We start from the raw sequence: 22215 nt of genomic DNA on the forward strand, positions 1-22215 counted from the left end.
CAGTTGGTTAAGCACTGAACTCTTTGATTTCGGCTCAGGTCATGATCTCAGGGTGGTGAGATGGAGCCTCGTGTGCACTGCGACAGGAAGACATGGCTTCAGATCCCCCCCCACCCCAAACTACCTCCTGGAAAATTTGATTGACCTACATTAAACTTTTGGAGTCTCAGTTTCCTTGTTGCAACATGGGGATAAAAATAGCTGACTTCCAGAATTGGTGTGTGGATCAATGAGAACATATGTGGAAAACAAGTACAGTGTGTGGTTCAATAAAAACTCCTTCCTTCACCCCACCCCAGCTCCTCCACCTTCCAGGTTGAAGCATCTAGGCGAAAACGAAATTCTATAAATCAGGTTTAAGAAAACATTCCGCAGCAGAAAACCCACACAAAAATGATGGACCCAATGATAATATTTCCAGAACTTGCTATTATAGTATTTCTGGGTGGGCAAGTTGCTGTCCTCTCAGGAAGCTTTTCAATTTAAGGCAATAACTTCATTGTCAAACAAAGCTTGTTTTCTTCTCTATAATGTAAGCAATTGCCTACTTTTCTCCCCAAAGCTAGGAGGCCAGCCTACTGCCTTTTCTGACACCCCAACAGTAAGTATAATATTCCAAAACACACTAAGGAGTTCCCTCTCTGGTGGCACCTATAAGCCTTAAAGCAACTCAACTTTTCCTCCTGAGCTCTACCACCCACTGAATTAGGAGCTTCCTTTTCTATTCTTTATTAATACTTCATTGTAAATAGTTTTATTTTTTCATTTTCAGCATTTTCTTCTCTTTCATATCCACTTTTTCATTTCTTCCCATTTTTATTTTTTAATATTTTGTCCTTTTACAAAAAAAATAGATACTGTTTCTCCTTCTATCCCTTAGAGGACTGTAAACATAATCATCTTAAAGTCATCTTCAGGTTGCTTATTTTCATTTTGCCTGGAATGGATTCGTCTCTTGATTGTTGATTTTGTTTGGTTCTGTGTTTTAGCATTTTTTTTCTTCTTTTTTTTTTACATATATTTTTTTAAGTAATCTCTACACCCAACGTGGGGCTTGAATTTACAACCCTGAGATCAAGAGTTGCATGCTCCACTGACTGAATCAGCCAGGCGCCCCCACATTGATTTTCTTTCTAGACTTTGGGAATTCTGGTTTGCACATTCATTTTAAGAGTGTGTTTTCCCTCTTGACCACCCCAGGCTCCCTGCTGCAGTCCTTTCCTGTCCAGCAGTTTCCAGTTGCCGGAGTCTGGCCTTTCACCTTGCTTGGTGTCCTTGTCATTTCTGTTGCTACACAGAAGCCTGATCCCTGGTCACCTCTGCCTGCTTCCCCATCCAGAGCCCTGAAGGCCCATTTATTACACTAGATTTTTTCCAGTTTTGCTCCACAGAGATATTTATTGTATTTTTTAGTGTGGCCATTTTTTCCTTTCTCTTTTATACTTTATCTATCATTTCATATATTTGAAGCAGAGGAAAGCCTCGAAGTATGACCTTATGACATCATCTTGACCAGAAGCCTCCCAGATCTTCTGTACATACCTCTCTTAGCCCACCTGTTATGCGATATTGTGTTTCCATGGCTGACTCCACCACTTACCCAAAGTTATAGGTCAAGTGGCACATCCAGGATTTGAACCTCAGTCTACACACTCCAAGGCCTCTTGTCTAGAATACTGAGGAATACAGACCCATTCATCCCTCCATCCCCAGTGCCTTGTACAAAGTCTGGCACAAAACAGGTGCTTAGTTAATGTTTGTCAAATGATTTCGTCTCAGACTCCCATTGCTGTCTTCTAGATATATCATAATCTTCCTTTGCTCCCCCCCACCCCCCGTGCTAATGCAGTGTCCCTCTTTTTGGAAATGTAAGGCCAATGAACACCTAATTCTTATCTGTCCTACCCTTCCTGTTCCCATGCTGAACATCACAATCAGAGAACTCTCTTATTGCCCAGGTCTTGCTGCATGACCCCTCCTTACCTAGCACTTCAAGCACTCACTATTATTTGATATACATTTGCCTCCCAATGTGGACACAAATTTCTCTTTTATGAATCGAAGATCTTAAAGCTCTTGAAAGACAAAACATGGAAAAATTGGTAAATTAGTTTCATCCAGTGGTGTCCTTCTATTGTTCTGGAATTTTTACTTCCTGTTCTAATTTTGGCCTAAAATGTGAAACAATATAATACAAAATAATAATAATACAATTCTGTGATCCTGGGTTATCTGTAAACAGCCCACAACTGCAGATATTCTCTATAATTTCCTATAATGTTACCTTATATTTGAATAAAATTCCATTTATCTTAGTTAATTTCATACCAAACCCATGAGGTACATATTAGTATTCATTTCTTACAGATGAGGGAAGTGAAGCACAGAGAGTTTAAGTGACCTGGCTGAAGTTACACAATGGGTAAGTATCAGAACCCTAGATCTTTTCATTTCTAATCTTTGTATTGCCTAGTACATTAGTGATATTTCTACTATTATACTGTTTTTCTAAAAATATCTTTTACAAGTGCCAGAAACATGAAGATGACCTTCATTATCATTTTTGTGTTAATATTATCTCTGAATGATAAGATAAAACATTCATAGAATCACTGATTTTTATTTATTACAGATCTCTCTCGTTTTTTTTTTTTTTTACCCCCTGTGGGTTTTGTTGTTGTTTGTTACATTTTATAGGTACAGTATCAGGTGTGCCTGAGTACAGGGACTGTTTGCCTCCTCAGTGCTCAGTGAGGTGCCAGGCCCTGATGCATGTTTGCAGAGATGTTCCAAACAGTTATCCCAAAGGTTACACGATTGTACACAATCTTAAAGCTCAGGTTTGCTAGGCAGGTGCCGATGTCTCTTTTCAATAAAGAGTAAATGTATAACTAATGTGATTTAAGTCGTATACAAACATTTTCATATATAAGACACCACGATTCACACACATTTCTAAAAAAAAAAAAATAGCTTTTTTAGAATAGGTATCCTGAGTTTTTGCAGGGAAAATACAGTCAGATTGTCAGATCATGATTTGTATGAAATGCTTCGTGACTCAGTCAACCACTAGCTGACCTCAGGATGCAAACCTTAGCCAGCCTCACCTCTCCTGTGTTTTTTCCCCACACTGTTTTTGTAGCTTTCATTTAAAATAATATTAGTTTGAGCCTCCAGTGTAACCAGGCCTTTGTTCTCCTCTTTCTATTGATCCTGTAGCAGAGTGATCATAGAAGCCTTTTCTCTGGCTCTGGTGAATTACAAGCCCGTTATCAAGTGGGCCCAAGAAACTACTGGGCTTAGGGCTCTTAACACCAGCTCCAGTCACCTACAAATACACATCAGGGATAACAGTGCCTAAATTGCCACGCCTGGTATTATCGTCATCATAATAACTACCATTTTTTGAGCCCTTACAATGGGGCAGATACTCTACTGAGCCTTTTACATGAATTAGTTATTCCTGTAGTTTTAACCTTCACAACAAGTCTATGGACTAGATTCAATAATTTTCTTTTTATGGAAAATGAAATTGAGATTCAAAGAAGTTAAAAACTTATTTATAAGAGGTAAAAGACAAGATTCAAAACCAAGTCACCTCTGGTTTGAATCCTCCTAATATCCCACATTAAATATTATGCATATAACACACACACACACACACAGAAATAAATGAGCTGAGTTGCAGCTCCCTATTTGATATAAGATCATATTGGGCAGCCGTTTAAACATTCATTAATGGGGCGCCTGGGTGGCTCAGTTGGTTAAGCCTCTGCCTTTGGCTCAGGTCATGATCCTGGAGTCTGCTTATTCCTCTGCCTCTCCCCATCACCCCCCGCCCCCTGCTCGTGTTCTCTCTCTCGCTTGCTCACTTTCTCTCTCTCTCTCAAATATATAAATAAATAAAAATCCTTAAACATTCATTAATGATTTTAGGTTTTTTCACTTTTTGGAGACGATAAATATTTTTGTTACATCCAACACTTTGGTCAGCTTTTGAAAAATTCATCTGTCTATGAGCTAGGTCTGTGGTTTCTAACAAGTAAAAGATGCCATCAAATAGCAATATCATTTAAGGAACATAGACATAATGCTCCGGGAAATTCTTATTTGGGGAGGAGAGAAATAGGAAAGAGGTAGAGTACATTTTTAAATTAATTTTTTTTTAATTTTTAGATCATTGTACATTCACATGCAATTGTAATAAAGAACAGAGAGAGATCCCATGCACCTTTTACTCGGTTTCTCTCAGTGGTAACATCTTGCACAACTGTAGTACAATTTCCCAACCAGGAAGTTAAACTGATAGAATTCACCAATTTTAGCTCTACTTGTTGCAGAGTACTTCAACAATAACAACAACGTATAATCCACTACCATAAAATTAACCCATTTGAAGTGTACAGTTCAATGATTTAGTACATTCACAGAGTTATACAACCATCACCAATGTCTCATTCCATAACATTTTCATCAGCCAAAGAGCAACTCCCTACCTTTTAGCAGTTCCTGCTCATCTCCTCCCCCACCCTCATCCCCACTAAACCCAGGCTACCACTAATCTATTTTCTGTCTCTATGGATTTGTCTATTCTGAACATTCTATATATACATGATTTTATAGTACATGGCATTTTGTGACTGGCTTCTCTCTCACTGAGCATGTCTTCAAGGTTCATACATCTTGTAGCATGTGTCAGAATTTCATTCCTTCTTAAGGTTGAATAATATTTCATTGTATGCAATATACCACATTTTGTTTATCCATTTATCAGTCAATGGACATTTTCATTGTACATTTTTGCTATTATTTTTTAAAAGATTTTATTTCTTTGAGAGAGAGAGAGAGCAGAGAGAGAGAGAGAGAGCATGAGCAGAGGCGAGGGGCAGAGGGAGGACAAGCAGACTCCCTGCTGAGCAGGGAGCCCAATGTGGGGCTCAATCCCAGGACCCTGGGATCATGACCTGAGCTGAATTCAGATGCCTAACTGACTGAGCCACCCAGGTGCCCCACACTTTTGTATTAATAATAATGCTGCTATGAATATTACTGTACATGTTTTTGTGTGGTTTCATGATTTCATTCCTCTTGAGGATATACTTGGGAATGGAATTGCTGGCTCACTTGGTAACTGTGGACCTGTCAAATTGTTTTCTACAGCACCTGCACCGTGTCATAGTCTCATTAGCAACATAGGAGGTTCCAATTACTCCACATCCTCACAGACACTTGTTACTGTCTGTCTTTTTGATTACAGCCATTCTGGTGGGTGTGAAGTGGGATCTCATTGTAGTTTTGATTTGTATTGTCCTAATGGTTAATGATGTTGACCATCTTTTCATGTGCTTATTGCTCATTTGCATATATTTAGATGAAGTAGACTTTTTTTTTTTAAGATTTTATTTATTTATTTGACAGAGAGAGACACAGTGAGAGAGGGAACGCAAGGAGGGGGAGTGGCAGAGGGAGAAGCAGGCTTCCCGTGGAGCAGGGAGCCCAATGCTGGGCTCAATCCCAGTACCCTGGGATCATGACCCGAGCCAAAGGCAGACACTTAACGACTGAGCCACCCAGGCACCCCAACTTCTTCTTTTTTTAAGATTTTATTTATTTATTTGAGAGAGAGAGAGAGCATGAGCAGGGGGAGGAACAGAAGGAGAGGGAGAAGCAGACTCCTGGCTGAGCAGAGAGCCAGACATGGGGCTCGATCCCAGGACCCTGGGATCATGACCTGAGCCAAAGGGAGCTGCTTAACCGACTGAGCCACCCAGGTGCCCCGAAGGTAGACTTCTTTTTTAAAAGTCCTGAATGTACTTGACGATAAAGTAAATGGACAATATGTTTACTGCATTTTGATGTTAGACTAGAAAGAAAAAAACACATGTTATTTTATACCATTTACACACTCACTCAGTAAGACATTTTCTGAGCATCTATGGTATTTCAGTTACCCGGAAGTATGGAGATGAGAAGAAACCAGATAGTCAATCAGGAGAGGCGGCATAGATAAGACACTACAGTCAGGTTCCTGGGACTTTTATAAAGGTCTGTTTCTGACTTACTTGTAACATCCAGATGATTCATCTTCGTTCCGGTCAGAGGCAGAAAGGCAATGAGACAAGGTCCTTGATCTCTAGTAGTTCACTGTCTAGTGGTAGAGACAAACACAGAAACACTTCACGCAATCCCATTTGGTCAATACAATGGCATACATCTGTCCAAAGAGCTATGGGAGCATAGAGGAAGGAGCAATTAATTCTGCTGGGCATGTAAGAAGGGGCAGAGGGGAGGTGATATTTGAATTTGGTGTTAAAAGTTGTTAAGGGGTTTGGCAGAGAAAGTGGAAGGGAATTCCAGGCATCAGGCACACCATGGACAAAGGCGTAACTGATGATGTCAGAGCTGAGCAAGGGCAGAGGCGAAGGGTGCACAGGAGAGAAGGAAGGGGGTGTGGGCAGGTTATGGAGAGCACACCAAGGAGCTCTGTTTACAGACTGCTGATTTTGAGTTTTTTCGTTTTTGTTTTGAAGCAGAAGAATGGCATGATTGCATCTGAGGCTTGAGAGATCACTCTGGGGGCAGCCAGGTAGATGAATTAAGAGGTTTGCAAACTCTGTGAAGGACCAAATAGCAAATATTTTGGTCTTGCCAAAACCTGATCTTTGTTACAATGTCTCAACTCTACTCCCATAGCATGAAAGCAGCCATAGACAATATCAAATGTGTAAGCCTAGCTGTGTCTTAATAAAACTTTATTTATAAAACCAGGTGGAGGGGCACCTGGGTGGCTCAGTTGGTTATGTGTCTGTCTTCGGCTCAGGTCATGATCGCAGGGTCCTGGATCAAGTCCCACATCAGGCTCTCTGCTCCTTGGGGAGTCTGCTTCTCCTTCTGCCCCCGCCCCCCGCCCCTGGCTCGTGCTCTCTTTCTCTCATGCTCCTTTTCAAATAAATACATTCTTTAAAAAGAATAAATAAATAAAACCAGGTGGAATAGAGTTCTCTGCAGGCTCTTGTAGTCAGCAAGGTGGGAGAGACAGTCTATACTAGCGACAATCCTGCCAAGGAACCCACAGCCCAGGCAAGGAGAAGCCTAGGTAACGAGGTCGCAAGTCTTGGCAAAACACCATTTGATCTGAGACGGGAAAGCTTGATTCCAGTGAATTTAAGTAAAAATAAAGTAATTTAAGTAAAGAAGAATGTGTTCAGGGCACCCCCTAGAACTCAGGTAGGATTGAGCAGCAAAGTTAGGAGCAAATGCCTCTCTTGGTCTCGCTCGCAGTGTCTCCTGCAGGCTTTGCATATCAGTTTTTTTTTTACCCTGGTGTGCAGATGGCTCAACAGTCAGCATGGGGTGGAGACACGGAGCAGGTTTATGAGTGGCCCTATAAAAATAGGCAGGCTTTCAAACAGCCGTTTAAAAAGTTCTGCCTGCTGACAAAAACTGTCAAGCGTCTTTGCTCTAGGCTAGGATTATGTCAACCCAAGGTAGTAACGCCGGTTATCACATACTAATCATCCACTCTGATTGGCTGCTGGTGACATAATAGAAGTTCAAGAACATGATTGGTGGGCCAGCCACCCCAGCCCGAGCCTCCGAGCAGGAAGGTGGAGGACAGGAGTGGCGCATGGCCAGGATGGGGGCTGGGGGTTAAGACCACACTCTTTGAAGGCATGGAGCTGTGTTTTAAATAATAAAGAGGGTCTTGAAGGTAGTGAAAACTATGCACGGCCCCCAAGGTGCACCTGGCTTCTTTCAGTGTTCCTTCTGCCTCCTCTTGTACTGGGTGTCTCTCTCCCTGGTGACTTGCGGCGGACAAGTGCTGACACGCCTCCCTCCACTCCTCTGCCCCAACCTGCTCTCTGGAGCCCTGAGGCAGGCAGCCAGCCTCCCCACTCTGCCGTCCAGGCCAGCCCAAGCGCCCGGGCCCCTCCCTGCTCCAACTGGTCACAACATCAGCCTCCCAAACTGCGGCCTCGTGGGGGGGACAAGACACCTACCTAGACAAATTCTCCGAACAGAGCAAAGCCACAGCTGGAGGACTAAACATAACAAGAAACACAGACGTGTGGGCAGTTGGGAGGGGTGTTTTCTCTAACAGGAACAGTAACTAGGGACTGGGGATGGGCTCACCTGGTGAGTCACTGCACACTCTCTCCTCTTGGCTGGCTACCAAAAGAGCACACGTGCCACAGCCAGTGGCCTCCAGGGACAACGTGGGGCGTTTGAGAAAGGCTCTGGGTTTGCAGAAGAGAACAGCACAGCAGGGCAGCGAAGCCGCTGGGAGTTGGGATTCGGCAAACTTGCTGGGTGACTTTGGGATCATCTGTGAGTCTCTGTTGCCTCATCTGTTGCATGGGGGACATAATTCAATTGTTTCTAGGCCTTTTCTAGCTTAGTTTTTCCCTATCGATGGAACACTGGTGTTTTGGGAGCTGGACAAAGCATTCTGATGCCAAAAACGCTAACAATACTTGTCCTTTATTAAGCCTCCTACTGCGGGCCTGGCACGGCTCCAGGGACCTCACATACATGAATGCTAATCTTGAGACTAATCCTGCCAAGGAGGTATTTTCTCCATCTCAAAGAAGAGGAAGTAAGCAAGTTCCAAGAGATTAAGTAACTTGCCCACTGTCACACAGCTAATACTTTTGATTTAAACCCAGGTCTTTTCAGGGCACCTGGATGGCTCAGTCGGTGGAGCATCTGACTCTTGATCTCAGGTCTTGAGATCAACTCAGGGTTGTGAATTCAAGCCCCACGCTGGGCATGGTGCCTACCTAAGACACAAAAGAAAACAAAACATAAACCCAGGTCTTTCTGACTCCAAAGTACCTTACATGTGATCTTATTTCCTTTTTGGTTTGCTTTAAAAAAAAAAAAAAGCTGAAGGCTAGTATTTTGTTAATTTTTTTTCTCCCGACGTTTTTCTTTGATGACTGCTATCAAGTACTAGCAGAATATCCAAACTTACTGGCAAGTGAATACTGGAAATGAATGTTGTGGAGATACTTGGAAACTGGATCCTGAGTAGTTCAATAGCTTGTTTCTCCCATGAGCCAGTAGGCTTACAGCTGTGATTTTATTTTACAACAGTATGCACAATTAATTAAGCAGATGTTTCTAGCCCGACCTAGAAGCGAAATCCATCAATGTATTCTGAGCTAAGTCATCATTTGTATAATGAGGCATAGAAATGCCAGTGTTTCATCATCTTCTGCAAAGGAAGCTGACATGCAGGTGCTCTGCTACCTACAACAGGTTTGAGCACCCTTGTTCTCTGACTCTGTGAATGCTCGATTTACTCACAGGAAAACTTCCTGGACAAAACAGAGTAAGGGAGAGTTCTCTCATCACCTTAGAAATCCCAGCACTGGGAGATTTTTTTTTTTTTTCCTTCCCTGGGAACCAGAAGGTATTCTTTCCCTTTATATGAGCCCCTGGAAAGTTCCCTATAAAGCCAAGCTGACCCAGATAGGCTCCCCACCCTGCCAACAAAAGCAGTAATTGAGTTCCAGAGCGGCTTTTAACTAGATGGCCAGGCTAGCACAAGGTTGACTAGTTGTGCAATGGGCAGAAAGCAGGAGCTCATCCAAAGCAACCACAGGCCACAGGCCGAGGGGTGGAACCTGCACTTTCTTGGCACCCTGAAGTCCAGGCCATGAGCCAGAATACTTTTTTTCATTACTATCTCCAAATGACCTCCCTACATCACCTGCAGGCTTTGGAATCCTGCTCACCATCTTCCTTTCTGTCACATTCCCTGATGCCATCCTGGAGATTTCTTTCTTTTTTTAAAGATTTCATTTTTAAGTAATTTCTACACCCAACGTGGGGCTCAAACTTAACAGTCCCGAGATCAAGAGTTGCACATGCCGACTGAGCCGGCCAGGCATCCCGAGATTTCTGATATCCATGTGAGTAACTCACCCTTGGACTGAGTCTTCCAGGACTGTGTTACAATTTCATCACGGTGGCCGGGACCTGGACGTTCTTCAGTCACATTTCCAAATATGAACTATCACAGATTTTAAGAGATGTGTGTGCTGAGAAGTTTTAAAATAAAATCATTCCACTATGCCAGTGGAGATAACTTAATTCGGATCCAGATGTCATGATTATTTACTGAGCTCCTTCTACGAGCTAGGTGTTACTATGCACATTGTCCCATTCAATCCTAAAGGTAACCATTGGAACTTTTACTTTTTTTTTTTTAAAGATTTTATTTATTTATTTGATACAGAGAGAGCACAAGTAGGCAGAGAGGCAGGCGGTGGGAGAGGGAGAAGCAGGTTTCCTGCTGAGCAGGGAGCCCGATGTGGGGCTCAATCCCAGGACCCTGGGATCATGACCTGAGCCAAAGGCAGACACTTAACGCTTAACGACTGAGCCACCCAGGCGCCCCTAGCGTTTTTACTTTTTTATTCAGAGCTAAACTAACTCTAAAAAGGGGTTGAGGTGCTACTGTGTGATGTCAGGATTAATACTGCTGCCGTTTTACAGATAAGAAAACTGAGCATTAGAATAAATGTTGTCCCCAAGCCCACTGAGGACTTGGCATACTGGAAATGTGAGCTTAAATCTGAGAGGAACAGTGAGAAGAGCAGAGTGCAGATGGGACTATTACCACCTACCTGGCGGGGTTATTATAGAGAACTTGATGCACTAAGGTGAAGTGCAGGACGCCAGGAGATACTTAGGCAGTGTTACCTTCTTTCTCCTGTGGTCCTTCAGAATTGGAGCCATTATACCATACTTCCTCTTAATCACTGGGATTCGTCAGGGAAGAAACATGTAAGCTTTATGATGGATAAAATGCTACCATAGTTAGTTAATCTGAGCCTCACGCTGTTGCAACTGTTGCAAGATAGTGATTATCCCTATTTGCCAGAAGAGGAAACCCAACTTCTTGGAAGATAAATGAGGGCTGAAGATAAAACCCATAAACAGTAGGGTTTGGATTTGAACCCAGGTCTGATTACGCCCAGAGGCCACATCTTTCCCTTTAAGCAACACGGTCACTTTCTGAGTTAATAATTAAGCTTCTCAGAGCCATAAGCATAGAAAGAATATGTATTTCCTTTCAATAAGTTGATACTATGTGGAAATATTTGGGAACTGGAAAGTGGGGATGCTTTTTCTTCTGTCCTGTGAATAAAAAGGAAGGAGAAATTGAGAAGAGTGTTAGCTACATAATCATATGTACATATGTAATCATGTGTAGAATAATCACATAGTTTAAGGTTCACATGACAACCTGATGCAAACAGCTTGCTTAGTACATATTTTTAAAACAAAATGTATTTTACATTTATAAATGAGTTAAACATTTCTAAAATTCTCATTCTTTTATTGGAAAATAATCTGCTTTTTTGGTCTTAAATAAAAATATCTGGAAAACACATGTTTGTTGTTCTAGTTAAATAAAACCATCGACATCACTGCATTTATGCCAGCTTTGACTGTACGGCTAATTAAAAAATAGTGAAAAGATGACCTCAAATCCACCCCCACCAGACCTGCAGAATTGGAAATGGGTCACCTCCCAGTGAATTCACAGTTATCTGCTTCGATTAGCTTCATATTCTGGAATAGCTCCAGAATTTGGAAAAAACAAAATATTTGTAGCATCTGGTCCTCCCAAAAAGGAAACCTTAAAATTAACTCTGAGTTAGGAAAGATGCATAATAAGGTTATGTTAAACAACTTGAGTGTACTTACAGAAGAAAACCTTAAATGGAATCTTCCATGCCAGGGATCAAATCAGGTCGAAGTAAGTATTTAAATCACCGTGTAAACGCATCTGATTAAAAAGTTCCATCCTGGTCCTTGAACTAAGATCTAGATCGGAACCCAACTCATTTCGTTCCAATCAGTTTTTCAATATAAAAGACATGCAACTGGCCAAGGGACAGGGTCAACACCTCCAATCCCCCAGGGCCAGGCAGCGTTTGGAGGGATGGGTTTCTCCCTCCTGTAAGATGAGAGAAATGAAAAGAGCATCTTGCTGTACTTTGTGAGGACTGAATTAGATAATGCCCTGGAACACGCGCTCAGAGAGCTCTTGTGGCTATGAAGACTGCTCCAACAGTAACCATTTTGAGTGTGGGATCTCTGCCCACTTGCTTTCTTTGCAGGACATCACGACCTCCTCCTTTCACACACCCTTGACACAGCCACGTCTTTCTTCTTTCCCATCTGCGAGGAAGCTAAGAATCCGACAAACAAAATTATGTAGCAGCATCTGAAAGAGGGAAGTAAAACCCAACGGGATGTTCCTGCTTCGTCATTTTCCTGAACAAACTTTTGTGAGAGTTTACTCCAGGCAAGGTACAGGTGACCGGAAGAAATGAAGAGAGTTCTTACCAGCCATCAAATGAGGAGAGAAACTTCTTCCCACTGCAGAGAGAAACCAGCATCCAGACTGTTAGGAAACGTGCGTGACAGCGCTGCCCAGTGGACCTCTAATGGGAGCCACACATGTTAATTTTCAATTGTTTAGCAGCACATTAAAAAAAAAAGGAACAGGTGAAATTAGTATTAATATTAGCACTAATAATGTTGGGCCATAATTAATAATTGGGCCAATGTATTCCAAATAATTATTTCAACATGCAATCAATATTAAAAGATTATTAATGAGACACTCTACATCTTTTTTGCCATACGGAGTCTTTGAAAAGTGTATTCTATCCTTACATCACACCTCAATTTGGACCAGTCGTATTTCAAGGACTCTGTGACTACATGTGTCTGGTGGCCACCATATTGGGCAGGACGTCTGTGAGACCTTTGGAGAAAAGCGCTCAAGAAAAGTTTTAACATATAAACGTCTCATGTTTGGATGTTTCTTCTATATATCATGGGGGGTCTGAGGTTTTACCAGCTGAAAAAGGCCCGGAAGTCCCTTTTGACTTCAGCACCATTCAGATTTCCCTCCAGAAACACATCAAACGTTCCTGCAGCTTCTGGGACTGTTGATGGCTGATGGCTCACAGCTGAGTCTTTCTGTGGGCTCTGTCACCGGCCAAAGGGAGTTGCCTTGCCAAGGGTAGGCCCCACATCCAATAACCAGTTGGTGCCTTGGTAAGAAGGACTGACTGCCTTGTCTCGATTTGGGACCACCCTGCAAGGCCACCCAGCTCCAGAGCTACCCTGGAGGAACGGCTGAGGCCCCTGTTGCAGCAGCTTCCCAGCTCAGCTTGTCCCTCTGTCTGACCCCGCAGCTGCCCTCACGTTCTTATAGGTATTGCTCTTGAGAGCATGCTTCCATACACCTCCTCCAGGCACACCCCTCTCAGAGCCTCTTTCCCAGGGCATCCACCTAAGACCTCTAACCCCAGTGTTACGTTGTCCTTCACAAGGACAGCAGCTGTATTAACAGACTGAGGCTTTTGTGTGTCATACTTGCACAAGGACACCAAAGTCTGTGGGCCTCTTGTCAGATGACTGGCTATGGAACTGCACCAAAGGAGGAAATATGTAATCACTGCAAATTCCCTCTTACAAGTTGCTCCAGCTTTCTTTCTTTTTCTTTGGTTTTGTTTTGATTTTAATTTGATAGAGAGAGAGAGAGAGAGAACACAAGTGGGGAGGAGGAGCAGAGGGAGAGGGAGAAGCAGACTCTCTGCTGAGCAGGGAACCTGACATGGGAGTTGATCCCAGGATCCTGGGATCATGACTTCAGCCAAAGGTAGACACTTAACCACTTAACCGACTGAGCCACCCAGGCCCCCCAAGTTGCTCCAGTTTTAGGAATTATACTTGTGTCTCCAATTTGTGTGAAAGAATAGAGAGAAACCTGCCACTTGATATATACGTGAGTTAAGACTGGATGTCACCATGGCCCATCACTTTAGCCCTGCTTCCTCACATGGTGAGGCTTGTAGATTCTTAACGCAAAGTTTCCAGCAACCTCTCTGGGAGCAGCACGGGCCCTGGGACAGGCTGAGGAATCCTGTCTTCCCGTAGAGGGCTGCAAGCAATGTAGCTAATATCCAGGCATAGTGTTAGAGAGTAAACAAAGACAGTATGACACTCTTTGATTTGTCTCCTTGTCCTCAAGTCTAGCTTGGCTTAGAGACGACAGGAAGTTCTGGTGTGAGAACCTCAAACAAAACCCTAAATTCTCGGGGCGCCTGGGGGGCTCAGTCGCTAAGCGTCTGCCTTCGGCTCAGGTCGAGATCCCAGGGTCCTGGGATCAAGCCCCTGCATCGGGCTCCCTGCTCCGCGGGAAGCCTGCTTCTCCCTCTCCCACTCCCCCTGCTTGTGTTCCCTCTCCCGCTGTCTATCAAATAAATAAATAAAGTCTTAAAAAAAAAAAAACACAAAACAAAAGCCTAAATTCTCAAGCAAAGAAAAAAAAAAGTCCTACTCCCCACTCCCTGTCTCCTCAATTTTCCAGCCTTTGTGCTAGTTCTTACTTGCTTTCCCCACTTAACTCCTTACATTCCTTTGAGACCATCTCAAGCGCCCTCTCCTCCATGAAACGTTTCTTCCATTTTATTTTTAAATTAAAAAAAATTTTTTTTTAAGATTTTATTTATTTATTTGTCAGAGGAGAGTGCGAGTAAGCATGACCAGGGGGAGCAGCAGGTGGAGGGAGACGCAGGCTTCCCGCGGAGCAGGGAGCCCGATGCAGGACTCAATCCCAGGACCCTGGGATCATGACCTGAGCCGAAGGCAGACGCTTGACAACTGAGCCATTCAGGCGCCCCCATTTCTTCCATTTTAAAGCATTGATATATCATTCACATACCATACAACTCACCATTTAATGTACTTTAACCATTGAATTTAAGCACAGTTGAGTGGTTCACAGTATATTCCCTGAGTCGTGCAACCATCCATTACCAAAATCACTTTTAGAACATTTTCAAAGACCCAAGAAGACACCCTGTATCCCTTAGCTGTGACTCCCAAGTCCCACATTACCCACCTCCAGCCATGGGTAGACCACTAAACTACTTTCTGTCCCTATATATATTTGTTTCTTCTGGGCACTTAATATAAGTGAAATCCTACAAGATGTCGTGTGGGGCTTATTTCACTTAAGCATAATGTTTTCAAGTTTCATCCATGTTATAACATGTTGTCAGTACTTCGTTCTTTTTTAATGCTGAATCATATTCCATTGTGTGGGATATACCATATTTTATCTATCCATCATGAGTGATGGATATTGGGTTATTTGCACTTCTTGGCTATTGTGGATCGTGGTGCTACGAATATTCTTGCACAAGTTTTTGTGCAGGTATGTTTTCATTTCTCTTGGCTATATAGCTCTGAGTGGAATTATTGGATCATGTGGTAAGTCTGTGTTTAACCATTTGAGGAGTTGCCAGTCTGTTTTCCACAGCAACTGTGCTATTTTGTTCCTGAAAGCAGCATATGAGGGTTCCCATTTCTCCACATCTTTGTCAATACCTGGCATTTTCTGTCTTCTGATGATAGCCACCCTGGTGGGTATAAAGTGGTATCTTGTTGTGGTTCAATTTGCATTTTCCTGATGGCTAATGTTGAGCATCTTCTTGTGTGCTTATTGGCTGTTTGTGTATCTTTTTGGAGGAATGTGTATCTAGATTTTTTGCTCATTTAAAAATATGGCCAATTATGTTTTTATTGCATTGTAAATGTCTTTATATATTCTAGGTACAAGCGCCTTATCAAATATATGATTTGCGATTATTTTCTCCCACTTTTCTGTGGGTTGTCTTTTAACCTTCTTGATGGTGTCCTTTGAAGCACCCAAGTTTTAAATTTTGATGAAGTCCCATTTATCTATTTTTTTCTTTTGTTGCTTGTGCTTTTGGTGTCTTGTCTAAGAAGCCATTGACTAATCCAAGGTTATGAACATTTAATTATGTTCTCTTCTAAGGGTTTTATAGTTTTAGTTGTTATATTTACACTTTGATCCATTTGAGTGAATTTTTGTATACGGTGTGAGGTAAGGGTTCGATTTCCTTCTTTTGATGTGGCTATCCAATTGTCCCAGCACCATTTATTGGAAAAAATCATTTTCCCTCATTTATGCCTTGGTGCCCTTGTCAAAACTCAAGAAATCAACTGACTGCACAAAACGTTTTTTGACCCTCCCAACTGAAAGAGGACCTGTGCCGAAAGAGAGCAGCCTCCAGGTGGAGCACTCCCAGTCCTGTGGCAGAAGGAGAATGAGACATGATAAACTCTGGGCTGGCTCTTAAATGTTTTGGCTCAGAAGTGACACGTCACTCCCATTCTTACTTCACTGGCCAAGAAAAGTCGTAAGGCCACCCTGAGGTCCTTGGAGGGAGGAAAATTAGTCCTCCCGTAGGGTGGGGAACTGCAGGGAGGGAAAAGAGATTCTTCTGGGGAACAGTAATACAATTTATGCTTCCTCACCATCTCCTGCATGACCGGACACCTTGCTCTCCTGGTTTTCTTCTGACCTCTTCTTGCCCCTCAGCTTTCTCTGCCTGCTTCTCTCATGTTGGCGTTTCCCAGTGTTGTCAGTTTGGCTCTCTGGTCTTCATACTCTACAGACTTCCTGGGGAAATCTCATCCACTCCCACCATCTACTACCTGCCAACTCTTAGTACACTTCCAGCTTCTGACCTGTGTAGCTGATGTCTACTGAACATCTTCCACAGACATCCCAAATTCAGCATGTCCACACCCAAATTTATCACTGTCTTCATGCCACCCGAAATCTGTCCCTCCTCCTGAATCCCCAACTTGGGAAATAGCACACCATTCTCCCAGTTGCCCCATCCAGAACCTTGGCACCTTTTTTTTTTCTTAAGATTTTATTTATTTATTTAGAGTGTGAGCAGGGGGAGGGGCAGAGAGAGAGGGAGAAGAGAATCTCTAACAGACTCCCCACTGAGCATGGAGCCTGACGCTAGGCTCAATCCCACAACCCTGAGATCATGACCTGAGCCAAAATCAAGAGTCAGATGCTTAATTGACTTAGCCACCCAGGCACCCCATAGTCTTGCCTCTTTTAATCCATTCTTCATGTTGCGACCATGATTTTTATAAAATGCAAATCCAGTTTTGCTACTCTCCAGCCCCCAAATCCCTCATTGGCTCTCCACTGTTCTGAGGATAATGATTAATACAATGACAGACTTTAGTAAGACCTTTTATGATCTGGCCTCTGTCATTTCTCCAGCCTCTATAGTATCTGCCTGGCATTCTATTCGTCTTGAGCTAGATTTAGTTTACTAAACATACTGTGATCTCTTCACTCAGAGCTTTTGAACAAGCACTTCCCTGGCCTGGGATACTCTTCCTTCTCCTTGGGGTAACTCCTACTTGTTCTTAAAGTAGTGGGTGGTAAATAAATAAAATCTTAAAAAAAAAAAAAAAGTAGTGGGCTGGACATCGCTTGCTCCTCTTCAAACCAGGCAAACACAAAGCGATTGAAAGATAGTTTAGCTAAGAGGTTAAGAGGGAGGGCTCTGCAAACTGATGGCCCAGTTTTGAATCCTGGCTGTCATCTACCAGCTTTGAAATGATATGCAAGGCCTTACTCCTCTGTGCCTGTGTTTCCCCAGGCATAAATTAGGGAATAATAAGAGTCCCTATTACATAAGGCTGTGGTGAGGATTAAATGAATAAATCTAAAGAAAGTGCTTAGAATAGTGCCTGACACTGTAAGGGCTCAACCAGTATTTGCCATTACTTTTAGGTATGTCCACAGCACCCTACAGTTACCCCTATAATTAAGCATTTATCAGATAAATATAATTCCCAATTTACTTACCTGACTACTTTACTGCATTGTAAGATCCTTAGACTTGGGACAATGTCTTATTCATTAGGCTTCAGTTCCTGACACGCAGTATTTATTAAATATTTGTTAAATGACTGAATGAATGAATGAACTTGTCTTCATGCAACGATCGCTTCTCATCTTCTATTATGAGGATAAATTCTGTCCTCCCCACTTGATGTACTGCAAGCTTACTGAGGGCAGGATCACAAGTATGGTCATCTTGGCCAATCCCATCTCCCTCCAACCCAATATTGCTTGGCAATATTGAATTAATCAGTTGAATTAAATTCTCCTCCCTGGGGCACCTGGGTGGCTCAGTCGTTAAGTGTCTGCCTTCGGCTCAGATCATGATCCCAGGGTCCTGGGATAGAGCCCTGCATTGGGTTCCTTGCTCAGCAGAGAGCCTACTTCTCCCTCTCCCACTCCCCTTGCTTGTGCTCTCTCTCTCGCTGTGTCTCTGTCAAATAAATAAATAAAATCTTAAAAATAAATAAATAAATTCTCCTCCCTGAGAGCCTTTAGTCTTTTCCTGGCTTTTCCACTTGCCATAACCTCTGATCTATTTCTACATAACCCATTGTAACCTGAAATTCCAGGGAAAGACTTTCCTGTATCTGCTGCCCAATTGTTAGAGTAGGTTAGTTATCCAAGAAGGGATTGAGGACCGTAAAACTCAAGTTAGAGTTAGGAGTTACATTTAGGTGAGGTGTCCTGTGATTTTTGAAAATAATACTGAGTTGAGGGATTTTGTTCTTCCTGATCTTGTAAAAGCTACTGAAATCCAAGGCCCTATTATAATTTACCTACAGGCTGGGTGGGTAGAAGAGCAGGCTGAAGCGAAAAGGGGATTAAGTAGGATGTAGAGATGCAAGTTTTAGTCTAGGCTGTCAACAATTATATGTGACCTTGGAAGTCACCACCTCTCTGGGCCTTACTTATCCCACCTGTAAAGTGAAGGAGTATAAATGGTCTCTAAGTCTGCCATAAATTCTGATGTATCATGCATCATACCCCCAGAAGTAGCTCATTCTAGGAAGGAATTTTCTACTGCCCCACTTGATCTGAGAAGACACAGAATAGAAATGGTGTAGAAGAGGGCACCTGGGTGGCTCAGTTGGTTAAGCGACTGCCTTTGGCTCAGGTCATGATCCTGGAATCCAGGGATCGAGTCCCGCATCAGGCTCCCTGCTCAGCAGGGAGTCTGCTTCTCCCTCTGACCCTCCCCCTCTCATGCTCTCTATCTCATTCTCTCTCAAATAAACAAAATCTTAAAAAAAAAAAAAAAAAAAAGAAATGGTGTAGAAGAAACCATACCAGGTGTCTTTAGCTCCATGGCCAGTGATAACTGAAAATAATCACAGAAATCATCTGGATAAATCAGGAAAGAATTATTCACATCTTGCAGGCGGGGCCTGAAGTGGGATGTGATACTGGTCTTTTGAGTGGGACAGACTTGAATTCAAGTCCCAGCTTAGCCATGTACTAGTTTTGGGGCTGTGGGCCAGTGGCCTGTTAGTTAACTTCTTTACCCTCAGTTTCCTTAGTTGTAAAAAAGTGGGGCTCATATCTATGTATGGTAAGGATTAAAAGAAGCAGTTCATGTATCACACTTGGTGTGTAGGCCTTGAATGAACATTAGGTCATTTTCCCTGTTCTATTCAATCCTTCACTAGCTAAAAGTACTTTCACAGATTCCCATCTGTGCCTGTGAAACTACTCATTTGCTCATCCTCAAAGGTATTTGGGTCCCCCAGATAAATGTCTAACACATACATTTCAAAATCAAATATACGAACCTAGGTATCTTCAAATTCAAGCAGTGGGTCAAGGTAACAAATACTGTTCTGTCAAAAAGGATCACTTTATTAATCTACACACAACACGTATAAAAGCAAGCCAAATCAGGATGTTTTCCTTAGCCATCCTTTCCACATTTTGTGTAGCTTTAGTGAACTATAAACCACTGATTTCTTCACACCTAAAAGACAAAAAGAAGAGATGGTGAGAAAATTGGTGCTTGTTGACTACATACTCAGCTAGAGCTTCCATGATATCCTGATCAGAGATCTATCTTTGGAGTGGGGCAGTAATGGGCTGACTGGGGTGGGGTCCCAGGAGACCCTGGGAGCCAAAGATGATTAAAGGTCACCATGATTAACATACGGGGAAGAGATTCTGATTTAGACATCTACTCCAACAGTGACATAGATGCCAAAGGTACCTGAGTTAACGGAATAAGTGAATCTTTTGAGTTACGAGTCTATCATCAACCTCTGACTTGAGTAGCTCTTTTAGAGAGGAGAAAGGAAAACAAAGACAAAACTCTGTATGTAACTGGGTATCCTCTGCTCCTTTTCTATGCCGGCATCCCAACCACCCCCAGCTCCCTGCTGCTGTGTCACTGAGTATGCCACGGCCTGCCCAGAACGAATGTCGGTTCCATCACTTTCTGCAGGTACCCTCTTCATCCCCTTTCAGATCCCTTCTATAGAGGGGCCTTCCTGAACACCCCAGGCCAGCTCAGATGCAGCTCCTCCTGGTTCCACAGCACCTGCGCTGACTTCTCTTACAGCACTTACCACACTGTGTGGTGCTTGTCAGCTTACTGACCTGTCCCTCTGCCTAGACTAGGAGCTCCTCAAGGACAGGGAGCTCGTCCCCTTCATCGCTGTATCCCCATCACCTAGTACATAGCACATAGCAGGTACTCAGTAGATGCTTTTGAAATGACGGAACAGATGCACCTCATTGAGATATTTGACCTTATAGCACCCTCCACCTACTTAATCACAAGTACCTGATGAAACTGGAGAAGAGGCTCTCTGGGGGCTAATGGGACAGAAGTAAGCTGGGGTAGAACAACGGGATGCTATTTGTCTGTCAGGTCTAATAGGATCCTATTTGCGATGGTCTTATGGGCTCAACTTCCTTTGTGCTGAGGATGAGATCATTTAGTCCGTGTTTCAGGATGTGGCCCAAAGATTCGAACAGTCTTTTTCCCCATGAGATAGGAACTGTGGTCTGTGCTGCACGTCTGAAATGCACACCTCTGGCAATGCGCTTTAAGCACTGGTAGGCACTGTGGATGAGGTAACAGCATTAAATCTGGAGACTCCTAGTAGTGGGGTTTGAGTGGTCTCTTGAAAATACCCCGGCCTGTTACCTGTAAGCTGCCCAGTCCACTTAGAATCTTTGAAGAAACTACTGCAGGGAGTGGCAGGTAAAAAGTTTGCATACCAGGAAAATTGTTAGCAAATACTTCTAGAAACTTTGGCCCAGCTTGCCTACTGTTTGCAAATGGACTTAGCCTGGTCAAGAAACTTAGGGCTCCTTTCCCTGCCTCCACCTCTTTTAATTTTCTCCCTGGAGCAACCACTTCGGTGAACCTCACCCACTTGAGCATTGAGACTGGAAACTTCTTACGTAAGGTGCTTTTTAATATTCCAGCCAGAACCAATCGAGACACTAAGCAGAACACAGGTAGGTGCATACAGTAAGATTCAACACAGCAACCCCAGGGCACTGAGTCACAGCCAGAGGAAGATGCATCGGCCATGCTAAGTCCCAGCTCAACTTCACAAACCTTACATATAGATATGCTGGACCTTAACATTTAAGGTAAATATCTAAAGTACATGAATGTCGCCATGTAGCCAAATTTTGCTGCTATTGCAAAGAAACCTCCCTTCATTGGGGTGCCTGGGTGGCTCAGTTGGTTAAGTGTCTGCCTTCGGCTCTGGTCATGATCTCAGGGTTCTGGGATCGAGCCCCACATCGGGCTCCCTACTCACAGGGAGTCTGCTTCTTCCTCTCCCTCTGCCTCTCCCCTGGCTTGTGCTCTCTCTTTCACTCTCTCTCTCAAATTAAAAATCTTAAAAAAAAAAAAAAAAAAGGAAACCTCTCTTCATTAAAAACAGTCTCTCCCTTCGATGGCTCTGCCAGAGATTCTCAGAAAGACTGCAGCAGGGAATTGTGTTAGAGAGAGCACTGGAGGGGTGCCTGGGTGGCTCAGTCAGTTAAGCAGCTGCCTTCAGCTCAGGTCATGATCCCAGGGTCCTGGGATCGAGCCCTGCATTGGGCTTCCCGCTCAGCAAGAGAGCCTGCTTCTCCCTCTCCCTCTGACTGCCGCTCTGCCTACTTATGCTCTCTATCTCTCTGTCAAATAAGTAAAAATCTTGAAAGAAAGGAAGGAAGGAAGGAAAGAGAAAGAAAAGAAGAAAGAAAGAGAGAGAGAGAGAGAGAAAGAAAGAAAGAGAGAGAGAAAGAGAGAGAGAAAGAGAGAGAGAAAGAGAGAGAGAAAGAGAGAAAGAAAGAGAGAGAGAGAGAGAGAGAGAAAGAGAGAAAGAGAGAAAGAAAGAGAGAAAGAGAGAAAGAGAGAAAGAGAGAAAGAAAGAAAGAAAGAAAGAAAGAAAGAAAGAAAGAAAGAAAGAAAGAAAGAAAGAAAGAAAGAAAGACTC

General features: G+C 43.1%; 1 protein-coding gene across 4 annotated transcripts in view; it reads right to left on the reverse strand.

Moving 5' to 3' along the window:
- Positions 1-19595: 19595 nt before the first annotated feature.
- The window catches only part of TAMM41 (TAM41 mitochondrial translocator assembly and maintenance homolog), a 50761-nt gene continuing 48141 nt past the window's right edge, over positions 19596-22215 (reverse strand). For all 4 annotated transcript variants that reach the window (XM_025885217.2, XM_073901655.1, XM_025885215.2 and 1 more), the window contains one exon: positions 19596-19736. In XM_025885217.2, coding sequence (XP_025741002.1) covers positions 19660-19736 — 77 coding nt within the window. In that variant the 3' untranslated portion in view covers positions 19596-19659. The remainder of the gene's footprint in view (positions 19737-22215) is intronic.

This window comes from Callorhinus ursinus, unplaced genomic scaffold, assembly GCF_003265705.2.
Source record: "Callorhinus ursinus isolate GAN/ISIS: 27379988/994484 unplaced genomic scaffold, GSC_fseal_2.0 scaffold15, whole genome shotgun sequence".
Classification (NCBI taxonomy): domain Eukaryota; kingdom Metazoa; phylum Chordata; class Mammalia; order Carnivora; family Otariidae; genus Callorhinus; species Callorhinus ursinus.